Genomic DNA, 23733 nt, shown 5'->3' with positions numbered 1-23733 from the left:
CGATTGAGTGCACGCATTGAGACGCAAGAGGTCTGTATCAACTCGTCTTACTTGACCGAATAACATGTTTTAATATGAAAAAACGGTGGAGTGTTCCTTTAAATCATCTCCTCCTATGGTAAAATCACCTACATCCTCAGTTGATCAGATCATGTCATTTTACCCCTTTAAGATCATCACTTCTTTGACAATTTGCCACATTCACAGGCATTAGATAAGAACCCAGCAAAGAAGAGCTAGAGGGAGATTGTTTAGTTATCAGATTAGTTTATCAGCGTTTTATTGTTGACACTAATATTGGTAACACTTTATTTTGAAGGTGTCTACATAAGAGTGACATGAGCGTGTCATAAACATGACATGGGATGTGTCATGAACATTAATGACACTTTGAAGTAACATTAATGTTCATGATACTTCTCATGTCATGTTTCTGACAGACTTGTGTCACTCTTATGTAGACACCTTCAAAATAAAGTGTTACCATATCTTGCTTTAGTCACAAAGTCATTTATTTCTCTTAAGTTACATAATTTACACACAGTGTTATTACTATGCCAATAGCCATCTTTTGTTACATCCTTTTTGAGTGAAATGATCAATAAATGTCATATGTTACACTTTTGGTGAAGTTTTTTGTGTTTCCTGCAAAACTTGAAAAAAAAATGAGTTAGGCGATTATTTTAACAGGGTGACGACATGGAAAGAACGAATACACGGATTTGATCATTTTGGCACAAATCTAACTCCATATATTCCGGGTATTGGACTGTAGTGGAAACAACCTTTATTATGTGAGCAGCTCCTTTAACTGGAGGAGGAGTCTGAGCTGCTTCTCTTCCTGTCACATCAAGGAGGCGTTCCTTGTCCAATGTGCCGTTTGCAGTGATAGTGTCCTCTGGTCCTCTGCATTGGACACAGTTTGGTACGACAAGTTGTTGCTGTATCGGGGAACTCGCTTGTTACAAATAATGTCGGACTCCATTAAAAACGTCGCGATATTTGGAGTCACGGGAATGACCGGACTGGCAACCCTCCCGCTGGCGGTGGCAGCAGGTGAGACAGAGTAGAATAAAGAAAATAGGAAGGAGTAGAGTGGATCATGTGTTGGTTTCTCATACTGTAAAGTAACTTTATATGATTACTGTATTCAATTGGAGTTTGCAACACAGAGAAAAGAAGTCTGCAGTCATATATATATTAATATTAAAATTATATATAGGTTCTGCCTTGATAAATAGGGTGACCGTCAATTATGGGCTTCAAAAGGTAGGATAAAGTTTATTATCATGTCACATGAAGGCCTGAGAATAAACCAATAAACTGCTCAGCTGAGTCTGCAGTCCTGGTTCATAACTTTACATCAAGTTATGATTATAATAGACATGATTCACAATAAAATAAAAATAAAGTTTAGGATTCACAAGTTGTGCACATCTAGAATGCTAGAATTATTTTGAAGCTGGGCAATAAATCAATATAGTAAAAAAATGTATGCTGAAAAAAAAAATGTAATTGTGATTATTTACTGATGTTGCAATTGCAGTATGATTCATGATATTGGAAGGAGTGATATTTTTTTAAATCTTTATTCTTATATTTATCTTAAAATATGTTAAAATAATCACGCTGGTCTCGACCAAACAAGTATTTTTTTCTTAAGTCTGTAGAGTACAAAAATCTCTGCAACACTAAAATTCTTAATTCAAAGTCAAAGGCAATATACTGTAATATATATAGAAGCCATCACTGTAATTTTTGCAATTATTAAAAAAAAAAAAAAAAAAGTCTCACTGTTAAATGTACTAAACAACATACCTTGAACAAAAATATACTGTAATATTTAATAGTAAAATCTTTAATTTATGCGGCATTTATAAAGTATTTTCTGGTCAATTATATCGCAGAACAGCATTTCTTTTGATGGATTTTTTTACGGTAAAATATGGAATAAAATGGCAATCTTAAACGTGAAATCAACAGTGCTAATATCATTTTACTGTAATATTAGAAAAAGTTGCACCATATTTATTACGGTAAAGTTCTGGCAACCACAGCTGACGTTTTTTTTACAGTAAAAACAACTTTTTTTTTACAGTGTATGGTAAAATACCGGCAGCTGTGGTTGCCAGAATTTCACCGTAAAAAATAGTGAGTGGGTTTTCTAATGTAAATTTGAATGTAAATATCAGCAAAAACTGTAATTTTGACTGAATAATAAGTAATTTTTGTAGGGTAATTGTGTCTTTGTGACATTATGGTATTTCTCCATTAATTTTACATACATTTTTTAAATTTAGATTTTTACAGTTTAAGTTTTGCACTATTTCTTGATTTACGGTAATTAAGTGGCTACTACGGTATTTCTGTTACTATTTGACAGTGTTTTACTGTAATTTCTACAAACATTTTTTACAGTGTATAAACTGCAGACACTCACTTAAATCACTTACACAAACACATGAGACTTCATCATATAATTAATACCATTTACCAGCGTTTTCATTTCCTTTTTTTCCCTCCTCACTACGGGGCAAAAAGAAAAAACAGTTTGAGTCATGACTGACTGTTGACTGTTGAGTCATGTTAGATGTTACAGTGCAGCTTTTTGCTGAGTCACAGCAGAGAGCTGATAGTAGCAGCAGTTCTCTATCTCGCCTGGACAGAGAGGGAGCACCCATAGATATCTATGGGAGCACCAACGGGTAGTTGGTGGAGTTTTTACAGGAGTAGAGCTGCAATAATTATTCGACTAATCGAACAATAATCGATTATTAAATTAATCGTCAACTATTTTGAAAATCGAATAATTGGTTTGAGCAGTTATTTTAAAGACAATAAGTCCAAATTCTCTGATTTCAGCTTCTTCAATGTGAATATTTCTGGTTTCTTTTTTCCTTTATGACAATAAACTGAATATCTCTTTGGTTTGTGGACAAAACAAGAGATTTGAGGACGTCATCTTGTGGTTTGGGAAACACCGATTGATGTTTTTATACATTTTATTGACCAAACAACTAATCGATTAATTGTTTAAATAATCGACAGATTAATCGATAATGAAAATAATCGTTGTTTGCAGTTGTCAATTTTTGTTTACAAATTCAGTTAGTTTTAATGAGTTTTCAGAGTGAGTTTGCTAGTTTTAATTAGTTAAAATTTTCTGGAAAATGCTTAGTTTTAGTTTAGTTTTTATTAGTTTTAGTTTTTTTGTAATGGGGTATTTGTTGGGTGCGAGATTCAAAAAAAGTCCCAATAAATGTTTCCTTTATTTCCTTTGTCTGATCCATCTCAGCCCGATTAGTTTATTAAGTCATAAAACCAGATAGATGAAATAGATTTCATATCAACCAAAAAAGTTTACGGATGAAAAAAGTTGACAAAGACCAAAACGAAGGACATTTTCACTATAATTTTAGTTAGTTTTAGTTAGTTCTGGAACCACAAAATACAGTTTTGTTATAGTTTTTTTTTAAACTTTCGTTTTTATTTTTATTTCAGTTAACAAAAATGTTTTTTCAATTCTAGTTTTCGTTATTTCATTAGTTTTTGTTAACTATAACAACCTTGGTGAGTATTCTATCCATGGTTCCTCCCTCAGGTTACAGTGTGACGGTGCTGGTGCGGGACCCTGCCAAGCTGCCTGCGGACCACAAGGCGTCCAGAGTCGTGGTGGGAGACGTTCTCAGCAAAGAGGATGTGAAGAAGACCATGGAAGGTCAGGATGCTGTGATCATCATCCTGGGCACCAGGAACGACCTCAGTAAGTCACACAGCAAACCAAGCAAACATTAGAAGAAAAGAAAACTAAATGCAAGTCTCGTCGAGGCAAAGAAAACTTCATTATTTTCTTCTTTTTTTTTTACAGTAGCTTAGTTTTTAATGCTTGAATTGTTTAATTTGTCCATTTTGTTGGGAAATAGATTGAGGAAACCTTTAAAATCAAATTATCTGACTCCTGCACTGCAAAAAAGGTGTCTAAAAACAAGATAAAAACACTAAATCCAAGGGAAATGATCTTGCTGCATGGACAGATAATTTACCTTGACAAGATTTCTTAAATCAAGGTATTAAATCTAGAAATAAGCATGTTGAACGCTTAAAATAATAAATTAACTCTTAAAACAAGATAAATTAAAGCTGCAAGCAGCGATGAACTGGCCCGAGCAGAGTGACCTGACAATTATTTGTTTCTTACCAAGATTAAAAAAACAACTTTAGATTTAGAAGTGTAAGATTATTTATCTTGTTTTAAGAGTTAAATTCTTATTTTAAGTGTTCAACATGCTTATTTCTAGATTTAATAATCTTAATTTAAGAGATCTTGTCAAGTGAAATTATCTGTCCATGCAGCAAGATCATTTCACTCAGATATTTAAATGTATTTAGTTTAATCATAGTTTAAAAACAATATTAGCACATGAGCGTTGTAGCAAAGCAGTTTGCATAATTAATCTATCAATGCACAGAGAGAGAACACACACAGGTAGTGAACTACGTTCTCAGAGACAGACACACATTATTCTAACAATTTCCTGTTTGTTTTTTAATACATGCATTATATTTTTCTATTTGCATATTGCATCATCTATTTACATCATTGTGCAATTTCTTTTTGGTTGTAGCCATTTCTTGCATTGATAAAGCTCCCGTAGCATTACATAACTGACCATGTTCACCTTACACAAGGAGGATTTTAGGTTTTAATGATGTAGTTATGTAAAACATTCACTAGAGGTTGCCAAAAGACTTTTTCAACACACAGTGCGTGTCATTGTATCAATGTGACACAATCTGAAACACAGTATATAAAAAGGTTTTTTTTTAAAGTAGCAACACTATAATAGATAATGCTGAATTTACAGTAAAAAATAAGTTGATTGCATCAAATCCCTTCAGTCTTCACCATATATTGATTTCACAAATATCCCATACACATTTTAAGGTTTTATGTTTTCATGTATGTACTTCATTGTGTGAGAATGCTTCTCAGTGGTGCAAATTTAAAGTGCCAGTGTCCCAAACTATACTCCAGTACAATTTTTGACCAATCTGTGCTCACCAGGCCCGACCACCATGATGTCTGAAGGCACCAGGAACATCATTGAAGCCATGAAGGCTCGTGGGATCAGGAAAGTGATCGGCTGCATGTCAGGTACAACTCATTCTTTATTTTTTTTAAATGATAACAGAGGATTATGGAGTTAGATTTGTGTTATATGAGCTTAGTGTGCTAACTTTTACAGACGGTATCATTAACATAAGTTTGTTGGACAAGTTCTGCAGCCTCGGGTCCTGTGACAAGAGATAAACCTGCTTAGTGAGCAGTTATGGTTCCTGTCAACCAAGCTTATTTTAGTAACGAAAACTAAAGAAATAACCAAAACTAGAATTGAAAAAAGATGGAGAAAAGATAGAGTTTTTATAAAAACAGTAACTAACTGAAACTTTATTTTGTGGTTACAAAACTAACTAAAATTATAGTGAAAATGTCCTTCGTTGTCGTCTTTGTCAACTTTTTTCATATGTAAACCTTTTTGGTTGATATGAAATCTATTTCATCTATCTGGTTTTATGACTTAATAAACTTATTGGGTCTGAGATGGATCAGACAAAGGAAATAAAGGATACATTTATTGTGACTTTTTTGAATCTCGCACCCAACAAATACCCCATTACAAAAAAACTAAAACTAAGCATTTTCCAGAAAATTTTAACTAATTAAAACTAGCAAACTCACTCTAAAAACGAATTAAAACTAACTGAATTTTAAAACAAAAATCACAACGAAATTAAAACTAAAACTAATAAAAAAATCCAAAACTATTATAACCTTAATGTTAACTAGTTTTATGAGCCCTTCTAGTGCAGAACTAGTCCAACAAACTAATGTTAAAAGGCAAAACACAGACAGAATCACAAAAGCAAAACCAGCAAAACCAGATTTCTTTTGCAATTACACAAATAGTTTGATTGCAAGTTAAATTTTGTCTTTGACTTTATTTTACTTTGTTTAAATTTTGTATTTGATATTTTGATTAACATTTTTTGTTTGAATTTGAAAAAGTGTTGTTTGAACATTTTGGCACAAATCTAACTCCATCGAGGATGAGGAGGGAACGTTTATTATTTGGCTCTTCCAGGTTTTCAAAAAAAGTACCTTGAAGTAAATTTAGTTCAGTCTTGTTTTAGGCTTCAGATCTGCAATGAATTTAGATAAATAAGAGATATGTGTTTATGTTTATTGTTTTATTTGGATCCCCATTAGCTGCAGCTATTCTTCCTGGAGTCCGACATTTAATATACAGTACATACAACTTACATTAAAACAAACTTAAAGAGTTAACAATGGGAATAGTGAAGCAAAAAACAAAAATAAAACCAAGAATATGAAAGGTAGCAAAGCTTTAAAATCAGGATCTTTTATACATTCTACATCGTTAGAATTTTATTCTACATCTTTAGGTTTAATATCCATTACTATAGCTATACACTATAGCTATATTCATTACGTAGTAGTTAATATAACTTAACATATTATTCCATATTTTTATTAGTAAATTAATAGTAATAATTTCCATTTATCGATTCAGGAGATGTTATTTCATCTTTACATTTAATATCCATTACTTAACTCTATGGAGTCTTGGGGTATTTTGTCCATTTTTTTAGGTCATTTTGTGTCTTTTTTGGTCATTTTGTGTCTTTTTTTAGTCCTGTAGTCCAACATAAAATGTGATTTTGAATCTTTTTTTTACTTTCAAAACACTATCATGCTCAATAAAGAATTTTAAATGTTGCAAATGTTCCATCCAGTTCTATCATTTTATACTAAATCTATTTGAGCTTGTCTCCAGTTTTACTTGGTATATCATCATCAAACTGAAACTGGCCTCATGGAGTTTACAGCCAGAACTTTAGAGGTGAATTTACAGTAGGGCTCCACGCTGCTTTGTTTTCTAGTCTGGATGGAGTCAACAAGTCTGGATTATTTGGAGCTTTTGGAAACTCTTAAACTAGATGTTATATATAATTAAACTAGATGTTATATATATTTTATTACTATATAGCGTACTATATAGTGTTTATTACGTTGTAGTTCATATTCTTTACTGAACCATATTACTCTATATCTTTAATGGAGTTAATTTTTTAATAACAATTTCATAATTAGTATATGTATCCATTTAAGAGATGTTTGACACCTTTCTTTACGAGAGTGATCATTTTCATTATTCTTTTCCCTCCCAGCCTTCCTGCTGTGGGATCGCTCTAAAGTCCCGCCCCGTCTGGTTCCTGTGACCGAGGACCACGACAGGATGTACACGCTGCTGAAAACCTCTGAGCTGGACTACGTGGCCGTCATGCCTCCTCACATCGGTGGTCAGTAGGAAGAGTTTATTTTACTTTCACATAATTGTTGACTGCAGAAATAAAAGCCGTTTCCACTACAGCTCAATACCCGGAATGAGGCGTGTCTCACTCGCTGAAAGGGCCCTAATTTAATCGTCTGGGGTCTGTGATCGCACCGGCATGATCAGACCATGCAAAACAAAAAGCAAAAAAAACCCAACTATTTCACGTGGAGTGCTGTTGTCAACTTCACTCCAAATTACAGACTTGAAACTTTCATAAATTTTTTGTTTGATGCTCCTCGGTCATGTAAAACCAAAGATATAATAGTTTAAATCTGATAATCAGCTAACACTATTCCTATAAATATACATGTTTTTATGGGAATTTCTTGTATATAGTTGTATTGTATTTGAATTTCGTCTTTACATGTTCATATTTGCAACCTATGTTTACATTTACAGGCTTCATGTTAAACCAGTTCATTAGGACCTCAGGACATTAGTGTAGCACATTTTATCACCTGATATATTTCATACAAATTCATTTTCTGTGAATCAAAATGTACTTTATTGAAAAAAGATGAAGCCAACAAAGCAGCAATTTAAGTAGATATGAAACAAAATCACCAAATATTTAGTTGATTTCAATTCAGTAATAAGTAAATGGAAAAAATAAATGACATCCCAAGAAATTACAGAAAAAACCTACATGAAAACTACTTTGAATAATTAATTACACACTGTACAGACAATAAGCAAATCATTTCTGTCACCTTGGTAACCAAATCAACTCTGCAGATTGTGTAAAAGAAGAAAAAGTTTTTGTTCTGTATCACTGAAACTCTTTATGTCCTCCTGACACACAATAATATATTTAGAATATATAAAACAATCTGAGTGGGTCCATTTTACATAACAAGTACTTTTACTGTTGATACTTTAAGTACATTTTCATGCTGATACTTTTATAATTTTTAAGGTTTTGAATGCAGGACTTTTACTTGTCATGGAGTAATTTCACAGCAGCAATTTAACTAGATGCAAAACAAAATCACCAAATATTCAGTTAACATCAATTCAATAATAAGATGTAAAAAAAAAAAAAAAGAAAAGAAAAAGAATGTACTTCCACATTTAATGATCGTTACGTGTAAAGGAACTAACTGGAATTTGACAAAACAACCCACCACCATCATAAACAAAGAACATAATACATCATCTAATATTCAATAGTAAGTAGTGTGTGTCTGTGTGTGTGTGAGAGATAAACGTGTATCTGGAGGAGTGTGTACGCTAAATCGTTACCTGTGTGAATGAACTGCCACCTGAATGTTCCGGAAGAGTGACAGCAGCCAGAGGTGGACAGACTGGAATTTCTGGCCTCGAACAGAAAGCATTTTTGGCAAAACCATAATACCTATCATTGATCCGACTTCACTTTGAGCGTCCTTAGTTCTTCCTGAACGTCTACATATGTTTTTTTTTTTCAGAAAAATGAAAAAATAGCTTTGTTAGAGCGATCTAAAAAAACTGTTACATCTCCCTTTTTCAGAAATCTTCCTGCGTTTTTAATATGGGAGCCAATGAGGCTGTTGGTGCGTGTTGGTGGCGCATCTGTGCATCCTACGCCCAAACTATAACTCTGACAGCTTTACCAGAGGATTGTGAGTGAGAAGACAAATTTACCTATGTTTCTATGTTTAAATTATTTCTGTAGAGTGGAATTTGCGGCCTGGAGCACAGTTTTCAAATTTATTTTTTGACAATTTTTTCTCTCCCTCTACACTCTGGCAATGATGCCACTGTGACACGAACATTTCGTGCAATACACACCCATTATAATCTCAGAATTTCTCCAAAAATGATCATGGTCATTGAACAGGGATTGATAAAAAACTATATGGACCTATCGAAACGTGGATTAATACACCGATACACAAGACTTGTGTCTACTGTTTAAAGTTTAAATGGAGTCTCTGGTGAAATTATGCCGGAGACTTACGTTGCGAAAAATTCGTGTTCCGTAGAGAAAGTAACTATCTTTCTATCACCACCATGATAAACAGAGACCATGATGAATCAGTTAAACCTTACCACCGTTTCTAAACAGCACAGAGAAATCTGTTGGACAGATTTTGATATCAGCAGTTTTAGAATCACCAAAGTTCCAAATACTGAACCATGGGAAGAGTTTCTCAGTGAAAGTGTCTCTGAGAGTGCAGATGTGAGTCATTTTGTGTTCAGGGTTGTAGAAAGACACCTTCCCCCTGTCATAGTCCAGCTGGACTCTGATCCTCTGGAGACTCTTCTTCACTCTGAGAGTCTCAACATCTCCATTACTGTATTCTCCATCACTACACATTAAACACCAGACTCCATATTCTGGTGAAGCAGGTACCGGTTCCTTCCTGTCAACTGACTCTGTAGCCAAACCTATATTCCAGCGAGGATGATCTCCCACCTCCACCTCCCAGCTGTGTTTCCCTGAGCTGAAGCCCTCAGAGCCCAGAACATTGGCATAGTGAGTGAATCTCTCTGGATTGTCAGGAAGCTTTGTCTCTCCACGTCTCACACTGGTCAGATCATCAGACAGATAGAGACAGTCGGCTGCAGTGTTTGGGTCCAGAATGACAGGAGTGAAGTGGACCTTCTCCTTCATCTTCTCCCAGACTCTGAAGGACAGGTTGCCCAGGTGTTTGGCCACATCTATCAGCGCTCCTGAGAGCAGCTGTGGATCTGACAGTGAGCACTGGACTCTGGCTCTGGTCTGAGTGGCTTTATAACTGCTGAGGAATGGCATGTTGTCTTTCTGCAGGTCTTCTTCAACAGCAGAGATACTGTCTGACAGAGAGGAGATCTGCTCCTGAATCCTCTTCATCTCTCTGCTGATAGTCTTCCCCTTCTGCTCCTCTTCCTTCCTCAGAGCTGCCAGTCTGGACTCCTCTTCCTCTTTCAGGAACTGGTGGAGCTTGTTGAACTCTGCTCTGATCTGTGTCTCTGTGGACAACAGCTGCTTCTTAGAGTGTTCAGTCATTTCATTGTATGTTTTCTCCACTTCTTCATATTTGTCTCTCTTGTCCTGCAGAAAATCAAAGTCAAAAGTCAGCTGGTCCTTCAGGTCACTGACTGCTTGTTCTACAGGAACCACTTTGTGACTCTGGTGGAGAGAAAACTCACAGACAGGACAAACAACTTTGTCTTCATCCTCACAGAACCAATAAGGAACTTCTGGATGTTTATCACACACAACCTCTTCTTTCTTTTCTTCTTTTTCGGTCTCAGATGATCCAGATTTCTGTCTCCCAGCAAAGGAGTCAACCAGTTCCTTCAGTGAAAGGTTTACAGCTGGTTCATCAATTGAGGACTTTGTCTTACAAATGGGACAGTTTTTGTTTTTAGTTTGTTCCCAGAATTTCTGCAGGCAGCTTGAACAGAAGCTGTGGCTGCAGCTCAGAGACACAGGATCTCTGAAAGTCTCTGAACAGACGTGGCAGCTCAGGAAACTTTCCAAAAGAGCTCTTTCAGCCATTTTCTCAGATATGTGAATTATCCTTTAACAACAAGACTCACCAAATGTTTGTCCCTTTGAATTTCAGGTTACAATCCGTCAGATTTATGTTTAATATCCTTCAGCCTGTAATGGCGTCTCAGCTCCGTTTCAGCAATGTAGAAATAATAAGTTTCACTTCCCTTTCTCAGTAACTGTCAGTTTATATTTCATTTTCTGTCCAGCAGATGGTGATATTGGTTAAATTTTAAGATCTTAAAGCAACTTTCCACCTGCCTTACAATGAAGATAAAACAGCCTGCCTCGTCTAAATTAGCCTACCAGCATCACTAATAGGTCTTAACGAGCATTTCATAATATGATTTTGTCAGAATGCAGAAACTCAAAAGTGGACTTGAAGTTGACAATATTTAGAGTTTAAGGCGCTGAGCCGTAGACTTTCATAAGCATTTTAGTTTAAATTTTTAAATTTAAAAACTTTTTATAATGTCATATACAGGTGCATCTCCAAAAATTAGAATATCTTAGAAAAGTTTATGTGTCAGTAATTCAATTCAAAGAGTGGAAATAACACATTATATAGATCCATTACACTCAGAATGGAACATTTCATGTCTTAATTTATTTAATTTCTTCTAATCATGATTATGGCTTACATATTTACAATTTTGAATATTACAAAAGATACATTTTAAAAAGTATGTTTAATATGAAAATGTTGGCCTCTGAAAAGTATGTCATCTATATGACTTAATACTTGGTTGGGGCTGTTTGACTTGAACTACTTGAGATGCAGCTATATAAGTGACACATTTTACAATTTAGGAATATAAATTGCTTTGGAGACACTGCAAGTGGCCTGAAGAGCCACATGTGGCTCCGGAGCCTCAGGTTGCCGACCCCTGATCCAGTTGGTCTGGTCTCGTTGGTCTGGTCTGGTCGGTCTGGTCTAGTCGGTCTGGTTTAGTCGGTCTGGTTTAGTCGGTCTGGTTTAGTCGGTCTGGTCTAGTCGGTCTGGTCTAGTCGGTCTGGTCTAGTTGGTTTGGTTTAGTTGGTTTGGTTTGGTTTAGTCTGTTTGTTACCTTCAGCTTATACACCTGCATTTCACCACATCACACGCATACATACACCTCACCACTGATATACTGATTCACATTATTAAGTTTATTTTTGTTTTCAATTAATTAAATAAACATTATTTCCTTATAACTTGAATACATGTGTGGTCTCCCTGGTTTTGTCATGATCCATGATCATGCCGGTTCATGACAATATATACATTTCTATGGAAACTGTTGCTAAGCGATTACGCATCGATCAAAAACCATACGTCACCTCCAGAGTCTCTAAATCCCTCTGGGGCTTTTTTGTAATGGAGACATGCAGAGTGAGCTGACATTAGAGAGGGCATGGCCTGAGACTTTCCTGGTGGACACTCTTCCCCCTGAAGGAAACATGGATAGAGAGCATTAATCAGTTTTTTGTTTCTGTCTACCTTGCAGGCGACCTTCCTCTGACTGAAACTTACAGCACGGCGGAGAACATGCTAAAAGGAAGAGCCATCTCTAAACACGACCTGGGACACTTCTTCGTCAAGTGTCTGTCCACCTCAGAGTGGGACAGCAAGACAGTGGGAGTGTGGGGAGAGTATAAATAATAGTCGACAACACACCTCTGATGGTTTTAAATCTCCTCCTAAACTAAATTTCCTTTGAAAACACGCTAAAGAGGAAATATTTGCTGGGACTTGGGAGATAAATAAAGAAGGTTTAGGTTAAGGTTTGTGACATTTTTAACTACAAGTCTTGTGATAAACCACTAATGTTCACATTTATGATCACAACTGAGCCGCTTTTGCTATGCGTTGTTATATTTCTATACATATTTTGAATGTATCATCAGCTACACCAATATACATTTTAATGCCATTATTGCCAAATAAATAATAAATAATAATAAATAATTGCCAAACCTGTACTGCTGCTTTAGCGGTTTGCATAACTCTACATCAATGTCTTCCATCAGTGAATATTTGGTCATGTGATGTACAGCAGGACTTGTTTTTATAGCTGTTGAAAATAAAAGACTTTATTGTACAAAATGTTGTGCTGAAAGAGTAATGTGTCATGTGACTGAGCAGAGCTGCAGATGCTGTTTAATACCATTTTATTGTGTTAATGCTTTACAGAACAACACAAGGGAATAAAGTAATAGAGTAGTTTATAGATGAAGGGTCTACTTAGGTATACTCAAAGTACTCTTAGTGTAAGTATTAGTCTTGTATTTTAACTTACAAGTAGAAAGTGATGTAACTCCCACTGGTCCAACGAAATGAATGGCCACGATTGATACAGATGTCTTGAAGGTTTATTTTCTCTCTCTGTACTTCAGCAGACACCGTGGAAACTACAATAAATAAAGACATACAAGTTTGAAAAAACATGCAACTCCCACTCACTGTATGAGGGAGTATCATTGTAATGTCAGAAGCACATAGACACAACAGAAATGGCTGGAATAAATGAACTTCAAATGCATCACCAAAAAAAATCAGATTATTTTAAATAACATACAAAATATATTATTAATAATAATAATAATAATAATAATAATAATAAGCATGAGCGAAATATTAATAGCCTGGGATTGGTGGTATACCACAATTTATTAAAAAATAAATGGCTTGTGTAAATAATTAATAATAGTCTAATCATTACATAAATGTAAGCTACAACAAACGTACATTCATATATCATTATTTATACATTTAATCCTCAGAGAATCACTGCCAACCAGTACCACTGAGTTGAAAATAAAAAGTAAGCTGCAACAACTTTTTTTCTTACTTTAATAAATACTACCCTTTGCAGGTTTATAAAACCATGTACATTATTATTATTATTATTATTATTATTATTATTATACACAGGCCTATCCTGCCCTACAAAGTCTAACTGCAGTAACTACATTTTTGGTATAATATAATTTATAGGTTTATTTGAAAGGGAAATTATTATCTAGATAGCGACGAAGTAAAAAAGTGAGATAAAATTATATTAAGACTAAAATATAACATTTCTTTCAGTCTAAAATACGCAAATCTTTGAATAGAGTTAAACACTTAAATACACTTATAAAATCAATTTGAAAATGTTTATTCACTGAAAACAAAATATAATAACTGAAAGAAGACAACATTGTTGTTATTACACTCTGTTTATCATTACTATTAGAACATTTTACAGCAAAACCAGAGTACAGTAACTACATTTTTGGGGTAAAAGGTCAAATCAACCATCATGATTTTTGAGCATAAAAATTACATCATCAATACATGTAGAAATAAGTGTCATATCACTTACCTACCTATAACACATGGGCTGGCCAGTTAAGAAACGTTTTTAGAAAACCCTTTAAAGCAGTTCTTCTCAGTTTTACTTTTTACATGTTACACAGTTAGACTTTGTAGGGCAGAATCCATGAACTATAGTTAGGGATTGTAAAGATGACTGTCTAAGTTATTTCTGTCCCAAGTTGTGAATCTATATATGGATGACAGTTTGTATTGTTGCAGTTATCTAACAGTTCTGGATCGGTAGGCCATTACTAAATAGTCTTTATTCTTATGTGGTGTTTTGGGGTTAAATTGGTTGATTTTTGTAATGAAACTAATCGCCTAGTGTCTTTCTGTCTCAGCTCACATGAGTCTGTCGCATGAAAAGGACAAGCAGACAGTCAGCTGAATGGATGAGTGGCATGTTGTGCAACTCCTTCTGAAAGATGCGTCAAGCTGCCAAGGACAGGCAGCACATTCCCGGAAATATGCAGTCTTTTCTTTCAAAATAAAACAAATATTTCTTCGAAAAAATAGAGACAAAGCAACTTTATGGACAAAAAAAAAAGATATAAAAAGATATTATAAGCCTTTATCAATCCCCAGTGGGAAATGCAGATGTTGAAGCAACATAAAGAAAAAAATAAGTCTAAAAACAGACATAAAAGTAAACAATAGGAATCTTTACAAGCACATTTAAAGTTACAAGGTAAAGTGAATATGGTGTGTTAAGGGTTAATAGCAGCGAGTCAGAAAGTCTAGTGTATATGTAAACGGCATAAACTGGATGTAGAATGTGATTTAAGTTATAATACTCAAGTGTTCTCTATTAATAGGAGCATAGGAAAATAAGAAATGAAATATAATATAGAATAATGTAAAAAGACAGTTTAACACATGATAAAGTAATATAATGATATATGATAATATAGTTTACTATAAGAGTATAGTACAGACACCTATTATTGTATTTGTATATTACATTATATAATATTATATTGCATAATATATTATATGATATACTACATCATATCATATTGTATTACATTATATTGCATTATATTAGATGGTATTATATTATATGGCATTATTTAAAAAATAAAAGTTGCCTAATTGGGGATTTTATTTTGACAGAAACAACAGGAAGCTGTGTAATGTTTCTCTCTGCTGGTTCTTCATCTGGACTAAAGTCAAGTGGTGGAATTTAAATCGAAACTAAACATTTTGACATGTTTGTCATGTTCCTCCAGTAGAAGTTGTGTGTTTTCCTCCCTGACGGCTGCTTCTAACAGGTAAATAACAACACTGTCTCTGAATCAGACAACAGTTTTTAGACACTTTTAGAAGAGTAAAAAGGACTTTTCCTGTGGACGTGTGAAAGTGCATGTGCAGGATCCGGATCCAGACTGTTATGTTGTTGTTGTTTGGTTTGTTATATGAAGCCTATTGAAATCGTTTAGGCTACATTCTTAATTTCCCCCCGATTGTTTTGATTTATGATTGCTGTATATGGTTCTAATAACCTTTCAGACGTTTGGTGTTTTATTACAGTAATTTCAACTTATACACGAAATAATAAGTTATGCTGCCTGAAACCCACATTCATTAATTACACACGCATTGTTCTTCTTGCTGTATTTTAAAAGGCAGTTTATACTGTCTGGGATCCCTCTTCCGTCGGTGACGTAATCATTTAGGAATTAGTGCTATGCAAAATTACACAATAACAAGCTGGACAATCCGGTCTGGGCGGGAATTAATCAGGGCAGGAGTGAGCTTATAAAGGCCTTTATATTATGTGAATCGTGATAATAATATTATTAAGTTTCCATATAAACTGTTTAACCCTCTGGAGTCTCCAAAAGCACCAAATCCAGACTTCTTCATCACATCCAGACTAGAAAACAGAGCAGCGTGGAGCCCTACTGTAAATTTACCTCTAAAGTTCTGGCTGTAAACTCCATGAGGCCAGTTTCAGTTTGATGCTGATATACCAAAAAAAGACACAAAATGACAAAAAAAAAAGACAAAATGACTAAAAAAGACACAAAAGACTGTTATAATTGCTAAGCCAACCTAGGCTCGTATTCACAAACACACAGCAACTACAAGGCTAGCCTAGCAAATAATATACAAAGCTGATCTCCTTTCCCTGTGTGATGCAGTCACTTGAGTGTGAGACCTGTACCCTACAACTGAGAGGGTTTGTGCTGTGTGTCACCCAGCCTCCTCGTCCACACCTCGAGACGGCCTGCTTACTCCTTTGTCTCGTCCTGAGACTGCCAGCCCGCTCCAGGTAGTTTGTTCAGGTTTTTTTTTTAAAATGTGTATATGGTGGTGTGGGATAAACAACAACAAGTTCAAATCTTCTCTCTTCCTTCAGTGTTTCACTCCAATGTCCTTTTCCCTAAGCCAAAATGTGGCTGCAGCTTGCTGTGCTTAATTGGTTTCATTTCCAGGTGCAGACTGTTGGGTTTGATTGTGAGAAACACCACACCCCTCATGTGTGCAATCAGTCTGACCCTGTCACTCAAGCTAAGCATAATAGACTGAACCATAACAAGACACAAAATGACCAACAAAAGACACAAACTGACCAAAAAAGACACTAAAAAGACACAAAATTACCAAAAAAGACACAAAATTACCAAAATGGTTATGCTAAAGACACAAGACATAAATAAAATTGATAGATTTGTGTCTTTTTTTTTAGTAATTTTGTGTATTTTTGCGGTCATTTTCTGTCTTTTTTAAAGTAATTTAGTTTTTTCTGTCATTTTGTGTCTTTTTTAAGTAATTTTGTGTCTTTTTTAAGTAAACTAGTTTTTTCTGTCGTTTTGTGTCTATTTTAAGTAATTTAGTTTTGTGTCTTTTTTGTCATTTTGTGCCTTTTTTTTTTTTTTTAGTAATTTTGTGTCTTTTCTTTGTAAATTTGTGTCTTTTTTTTAGTAATTTTGTGTCTTTTTTTCTGTCATTTTGTGTCTTTTTTTTTTTTTGTTGTAATTTTGTGTCATTTTTTGCTCATTTTGATACTGCCTCCAGCGGCCCCCAGGTAATTTGAGTTTGAGACCCCTGTAGTAAATTATAAACTTCATTACCCATAATGCCTCTCGACAAACCCAGCCCCCAACCCCATAGCCCCCTCCCAACGAGAGAGAGACTCAAATCACAGGCGGGAGAAGAGAAGACGGAGGAGGAGGCAGTTAGTTACTTAGCGGAGTTTTTACGTTTTATAGATTAAAAGAAACAACAACGTTTAATATAGTTTTAAGTCGCCGATTAATTTCCGAATGAGTTAATAAACGTTAGATATTTGGGTCGAAGAGGAGGCAAACTAACGGTTATTAACCGACATTAACGGTAGCAACCGTTGCCAGGCAGAGACGGGAAGTGATTCAACAGGTCGGTGTTTTAAACCTTACTTTACTCTTTAAACTGTGTAAGTTAACTTTGTGCTTTAACAAAGTTTCTCGTTTTAGTCTTGTTAAACAGGATAAGTGAGTTAATTTACACTGTGTGTTATTATTTAATGGCTTCGGTCGACATGGTCTCTGTTTCCCTCCTAAGTTAGTTACGTTCCAACCCCCACAGATGACTCACTAGTCACTACTTCACGCTACTCACGGTACATGAACAACAAATGTTTTAATAAATGTAATATGAGAAAAGGAAAAGCCTGATCAGGTAGTCAACTGGTAGACAAGTTGACTAATTTTCAGTGTATTTAAACATATTTACTGTGTTTTTTTTTAATTTAATTTAAATGTGACATAGCTGAACATTGTCTAGTTGGATAACTGTTGTAAACACGAATATGATGATAACGTCACATTTAAATACAATTAATGAAGGTAATAGATAGATTTATAGATGGATGGATAGATTACTAAAAGTTAACTAGAAGTTAAAAGAAGATCAGCTGGTAGGTAAGGTACAGTGGCAAGATGATGGTAATTATACTGATGATATGATAGTAATAATGTTATTGTGACTAGACACTATATAATAATAGTACAGTATATAATAATAAGATAATATAATATATAATAATAATAAGGCCAGTATAATAATAGTAGCATATCACAGTATATAGTAATAATAGTAGGGCTGCAACTAACGACAATTTTGATAATCGAATATTTGGTTTGAGCAGTTTTTTAAAGACAATAAGTCCAGAATCTCTGATTTCAGCTTCTTCAATGGAAATTTTTGTGGTTTCTTTGTTGTGGACAAAACAAGAGATTTGAGGACGTCATCTTGTGGTTTCGAAAACACTGATTGATACTTTTCAACATTTTATTGACCAAACAACTAATCGATTAATCGTTTAAATAATCAACAGATTAATCGGTTATGAAAAGAATCGTTAGTTGCAGCCCTACTCCTGTAGTTATACAGTATTTATGTTCACTTAAATAGTTTCAATAAAACTACTTGTGACATGTCATATTTGGCTTTGACTGAACATTTGCTATCACTTTCCATAAAATATCGGGATATATATCGTATATCAATCTTCAACCTAAATATATCAGGATAATACTTTTGGTCCATATCGCCCAGCCCTATTGTATATATATTAAGATATTAAATTACTGATATCAGGATTTAAGATTTTGTTCATATTGCTCTTGTAGCAATTAGAGCTGCAACAATTATTCGATTCGATTAATTGAACAATAATCGATTATTAAATTAGCCTAAATAAATCGGAATATGACTTTTGGTCCATGTCGCCCAGCCCTAATTTTGATATATATTAAGTTATTAAATTACTGATATCAGGATTTAAGATTTTGTTCATATTGCTCATGTAGCAATACAACTCAATTCAAGACTTTTTGCTTTCCTCTGCAGTGTAACGATGATCATGAAAGGGCAGAAACGTAAACACCCACCAGAGGACGTGGAGACGGACCTGAGCAACCCCACCTGGGAGATCCAACGCCAGTTTGTGTTCTCTGTTTCCCTGAACAAGTACCAACGTGGCCAGGAGCTGCCTGAACCCAGCCTGCGGCGCTCTGTCCTGATCGCCAACACGCTGCGGCAGGTCAGCATGGAGGCCTGTAGGTTCCCCTCTGTAGACATGGAGGTGTCCCAACCTGGTAGCTCTTCCTCTTCAGCACAACATCACTCTGCAGTGACGTTTGCTAACAGCCACTCAGCTCTTCTCAGTGACCCTCTGGTTTCTTCAAATCCCTTTTTAAATTGTGCCACAGGTAGGTCTGCTGCAAACTGCCACTTAAATGCATCAGATGTCCCTTTGACTTTGGTAAAAGATGAAGATGAGGACTGGGGGTCGTTGTCCACGGATTCTGATTTCTCCATTTCAGCTGCCATCTCCTCCATCCTCACTGCACTGGACTCTACCATCGACGGGAGCCCACAGGCAGCTCCACGAACCCCCCTCAGGTCCTTGGAGAACCTGTCCGGGCCTTCCGATGGAGGCGCGGCTTGGCTGAAACAGGGAGTCAGAGGTTACGGGGGCGGCTGGGAGCAGCAGGAGGAGTGGAGGGCGAGGGAGAGCAGCATGGAGGTGATGAGGTCCAGCTACCTCAGTGAGCTCACCGTGGAGGATCTGTTCCAGGACATAGACACGTCCCTGCTGGAGAAGGACATGGGAGTGCTCGGGCTCCGAGGCAGTGGAGACGGATACCCGACCGGGGATGACCTCCTACGGTATCTGCCTCCTTTATCCTCCCCCTCCTCGCTCCCCTTCTCCTTCTCTCTCAACCAGAATCTAAAGTGCCTGCCTTCGTTCTCCTCGTTCAGCCCGTTATCGTCTTCCACATCATCTTCATCTTCTCTTCCTTCGCCACCCTTCTCTAGTCAGAATCATGTGAGAGAAGGACTCGAGCTGGAGCATCTGATGGAGATCCTTGTGGAGTCCTGATTTGCTCACCATCACACTGTAAACAAGTCACCTGAACACCATTCACTTATTTTCAAAAAAACTCCTCATGGTGGCAAAGAGCTGGATTTTAAAACACATTAAATATTCACGTTGTTGCTTTTATATATTCTTTAAGAAGTGGTATATTATGGGCTTTAGAAAGTAGTAAGAATGCTCTAGAAATGTAGAAATGGTTGATCTTGCAGACAGGAAATGGTGCATATGAGGTGATGCATTCAGCAGCTTTTTGTGCAACATAAAGGGTTTGTGATTTCTGGCAAACCAGACAGTGAGTCAGTGTCTAATTAACCTCTGAAAATAATTTTACTACAGTTTCTAGTGTGACTCAGCTAATTGGAAAGAGGCACAGAGGTATCTAATTATAAAACAGGATTTACTCCGCAAATGAAAAGTTGTCAGATAATCTCTTTGCACTTCAGCAGTGCAGTTATAAAAATTGTCAAATGCATCACAGCATCAAGTATCCTGAAGTAAGAAGAAAAGCAGCAGCCAGGTGGACTAAATGTTGAGTGTAAAATGTTAATGTGAGGTCTGAGAGAAAGTGATTGGGCTGGTTGTTTGAAGGACAATGGTGGAAACACGAGTATTATAGGTCAAACTTCTGTGAAGAAATCCTTTAAGCTCATATTTATCAATGAGTTATAACAGCGGCATGCAGGAAAATGTGTTTTAGTCAGAAGAATTCATTAGAAATGGTATTTTGTTATAGAGCTGCAATGATTACTTAAAGTAAGATTATTAAAGTTATCAAGTATTTTTGATAATCGATTAATCTGTAAAGTGCATTTTTCATGAAAAGTGTCAGAATATCTTTGGGTTATGAACTGATTTAACATTTAATGACATCAGCTTGAAGTTTGAGAAACTGGAATATTGTTCACTATTTTTTACTGAACAATTTATCGAGAAAATAATCTGCAGATTGGACAAAAATGAAAATGATTGTTTGTCACAGCCCCATTTCTTTAAGTTACAAAATAATGAGACATTTGAAGTGTATTTGTTGACGGTTATTGTTAACTGGGTGATCCTTCAGTTTATCATCCGTTATATTTCAGTAAGTGGTAGTTGGAGGTTCAGTTACAACACACGACTGTTCTGTAACGGCTATATGCACAATCCAGCTCAGAAAGACTATTTATTGTCTTTTAATAGATGCTTTTATTCAAAGAGCCTTTTCAGTACTGTGATTGTGTGCAACACGTCCTCAGGTTTGAATGTCACTGTAAAGTCACAAAACCACTACACAACAGCTTCTGTTGTACAGATGTAATATTAATATTGATATTAACCAACCTGGTGGGTGTTTAGTATGGGCTGAAATTCGTGCCACCTGAAACTGAATTTGAATTATTGATAAATCTAGAAATAAGCATGTTGAACACTTAAAATAAGAAATTAACTCTTAAAACAAGATAAATTATCTAACACTTCTAAATCTAAAGTTTTTATATCTTGGTAAGAAACATAATTGTCAGGTCACTCTGCTCGGGCCAGTTCATCGCTGCTTGCAGCTTTAATTTATCTTGTTTTAAGAGTTAATTTGTTATTCTTTATAAGTATTCAACAATCAATGTTTAACAATCTTAATTTAAGAAATCTTGTTAAGTGAAATTGTCTGTCCAGATTATCTGTCTGCAGTGCAGATGTTCGTCCCAGAAAATTTAAATTGAATTTTGCAAACTGAATTTGAATTGTGAGAACTGAATGTTTAGTTCCAAACTAATAAATTCAGATTCAGTTTTTAATGCAGTTATTCAAGCTAAGCAATTCAAATTCAAATATAAATAATTCAAATTCAGTTTCTGGTGGCTCATATTTCAGCCCAGAGTTTAGCCTCGTGCTGTGAGCCACATTGGCTGATGGAGTCTAGTTGGTGCTAACTTAACCCACCAGTAGAACCAGTCAGGTCCTGCTGGTCTTAGTGGGTTCACATGTTCGCTCTGGTTTACATCTGAATTATTGCACTTTTGTTAATATGCATTTCTAAATCATATGAGCATGTGATGTGTGTTTCTCTGTATTTATTAAAGCAGTGGGAGCATTACAGGTTAAATTTGGCCAAATTTTGAACCCATAAAGTGGAGTCCTATGAAATGTTCTGGTTGTTTTAACTGTAATTTAACCAGCTGTATATGTTGAAACGTGTGATGGGGAAGAGTGTAAATTGTTTTTAAGGAAGCACACGGTGCCTGTTTTCAGGTTTTTGTACTTTTTTTTCTGTTTGTGGATCAGAGTTGCTTTCTATGCAAAGGACTGCAGTCTCAAACTATAAATGTCATATTTTGTTAGCAAGATAAATCATTTAATGTCACACCATATTTGGTAATTTTCTAATGGTATATTAATGTACCACCATGGCAGTTATTTTATTTTTTATTTTCTACAAATATTTTAATTATGTTTTAAAATTGAGGGCAGAATGCCCAGACACTATGTATTTAGAAGGCAAATGTCTTTATCTATACTTACCTTTTTAATAAAATGTAAAAATGAAATTGTGCTGTATTTTAATTAATTGTTTAACACTGTTTATTTTATTATAATACATAAAGCACATCTTACGGCAGGTATTTGTGAGTTTGGAATGGAAACTGCATATAAACAAAACATTCTGTGGTTAGAAAATAATGAAAATGAGCATAACATTTTCTAAAAGTTACTGTTTTGAGTCAGTTTCTCCTTGAGTCCGCCAACCTGCTACCTTGTAAAAAATTAAATTAAAACTGCTGCTTATATAAATGCATCAATACAAATTATCTAATACTATATTTAGAATAACAAACAATCTGAGTGGCTCCATTCTGCTTAAAGAGTACATACAAAAGTACATTTTGATGTTGATACTTTAGCAAGTTTTTGAATGCAGGAGTTTTACTTGTAGTGGAGGCATTCAGTACGTTTACATGACACTTGAAAAAAACTAATTATTGCCTCAATCTGACTAAAAATGGACAACTGAAGTGCATATAAACATGACAGTCCGACTGATGTCAGAGTTCTCCAACTGGTCGCATTAGCCGGTCGCACATTAACTGGTCACATTAGCCGGTCGCACATTAGTCAGTCACATTAGCTGGTCACATTAGCCGGTTGCACATTAGCTGGTCGCATTAGCCGGTCACACATTAACCGGGCACATTAGCCGATCACACATTAGCCGGTCGCATATTAGTCAGTCACATTAGCCCGCATTAGCCGGTCACATTATCCAGTTGCACATTAGTCAGTCACATTAGCCCGCATTAGCCGGTCACATTAGCCGGTCACATTATCCAGTTGCACATTAGTCCGTCACATTAGCCCGCATTAGCCGGTCACATTAGCCGGTCAGTAGCGACGACACAAAGTGTTGAACTGAGGTCAACAGAAAGGGCGCCATATTAACCTGCTGAAACGACGCATATCACCACCCAGTGTTGAGGAGGAGGACACGTTCCCGTCAGTTATTAGATTTTCTCAGTTGCATGTAAACTGGGACAAGGACAGAAGTCCTATTAGACGGCAATATCGATTTTTAAGCATAGCTCGATTAAACTGTGCATGTAAACACATTGATTGGTGCATTATCTCGTATGCAGACTTTGACATTATCTTTTTTCCAGCACCTTGTATTTATCAC

At 35.5% G+C, this 23733-nt stretch overlaps 3 protein-coding genes across 15 annotated transcripts; 2 read left to right on the top strand and 1 right to left on the bottom strand.

Annotated features, from left to right (window-relative positions):
• Positions 1 to 722: 722 nt before the first annotated feature.
• Positions 723 to 12739, top strand: blvrb (biliverdin reductase B). Its single transcript, XM_059332212.1, has 5 exons — positions 723 to 1056; positions 3602 to 3763; positions 5066 to 5155; positions 7252 to 7383; positions 12366 to 12739. The coding sequence occupies exons 1-5, from the start codon at positions 972 to 974 to the stop codon at positions 12518 to 12520; spliced, it is 624 nt and encodes a 207-aa protein (XP_059188195.1). The 5' UTR covers positions 723 to 971; the 3' UTR covers positions 12521 to 12739.
• On the bottom strand, positions 7900 to 16690 carry LOC131970769 (nuclear factor 7, ovary-like). 8 transcript variants are annotated; one of them, XM_059332197.1, is made up of 4 exons: positions 16419 to 16690; positions 13158 to 13269; positions 12836 to 12932; positions 7900 to 12307 (listed from the first exon to the last, which is right to left on the bottom strand). In XM_059332197.1, the coding sequence occupies exon 4, from the start codon at positions 10882 to 10884 to the stop codon at positions 9439 to 9441; it is 1446 nt and encodes a 481-aa protein (XP_059188180.1). In that variant the 5' UTR covers positions 10885 to 12307; positions 12836 to 12932; positions 13158 to 13269; positions 16419 to 16690; the 3' UTR covers positions 7900 to 9438. The 8 variants fall into 8 exon arrangements, 7 of the variants coding, with proteins under 7 accessions (XP_059188180.1, XP_059188184.1, XP_059188182.1 ...); XM_059332201.1 differs by having other exon boundaries at positions 7900 to 10434; XM_059332199.1 differs by lacking the exon at positions 16419 to 16690 and adding an exon at positions 14230 to 15020.
• sertad3 (SERTA domain containing 3) lies at positions 15355 to 22609 on the top strand. 6 transcript variants are annotated; one of them, XM_059332210.1, is made up of 3 exons: positions 17292 to 17599; positions 19055 to 19416; positions 19531 to 22609. In XM_059332210.1, the coding sequence occupies exons 2-3, from the start codon at positions 19062 to 19064 to the stop codon at positions 20088 to 20090; spliced, it is 915 nt and encodes a 304-aa protein (XP_059188193.1). In that variant the 5' UTR covers positions 17292 to 17599; positions 19055 to 19061; the 3' UTR covers positions 20091 to 22609. The 6 variants fall into 6 exon arrangements, with proteins under 6 accessions (XP_059188191.1, XP_059188192.1, XP_059188193.1 ...); XM_059332207.1 differs by adding an exon at positions 17765 to 17822 and having other exon boundaries at positions 19055 to 22609; XM_059332208.1 differs by lacking the exon at positions 17292 to 17599 and adding an exon at positions 15355 to 15489 and having other exon boundaries at positions 19055 to 22609.
• The last annotated feature ends 1124 nt before the right edge of the window (positions 22610 to 23733 follow it).

The sequence above is a fragment of the Centropristis striata genome, chromosome 4 (genome assembly GCF_030273125.1).
Source record: "Centropristis striata isolate RG_2023a ecotype Rhode Island chromosome 4, C.striata_1.0, whole genome shotgun sequence".
Taxonomy (NCBI): Eukaryota; Metazoa; Chordata; class Actinopteri; order Perciformes; family Serranidae; genus Centropristis; species Centropristis striata.
Note: the sequence above shows the minus strand (reverse complement) of the source record. Positions and strands in the feature narration are given on the sequence as shown.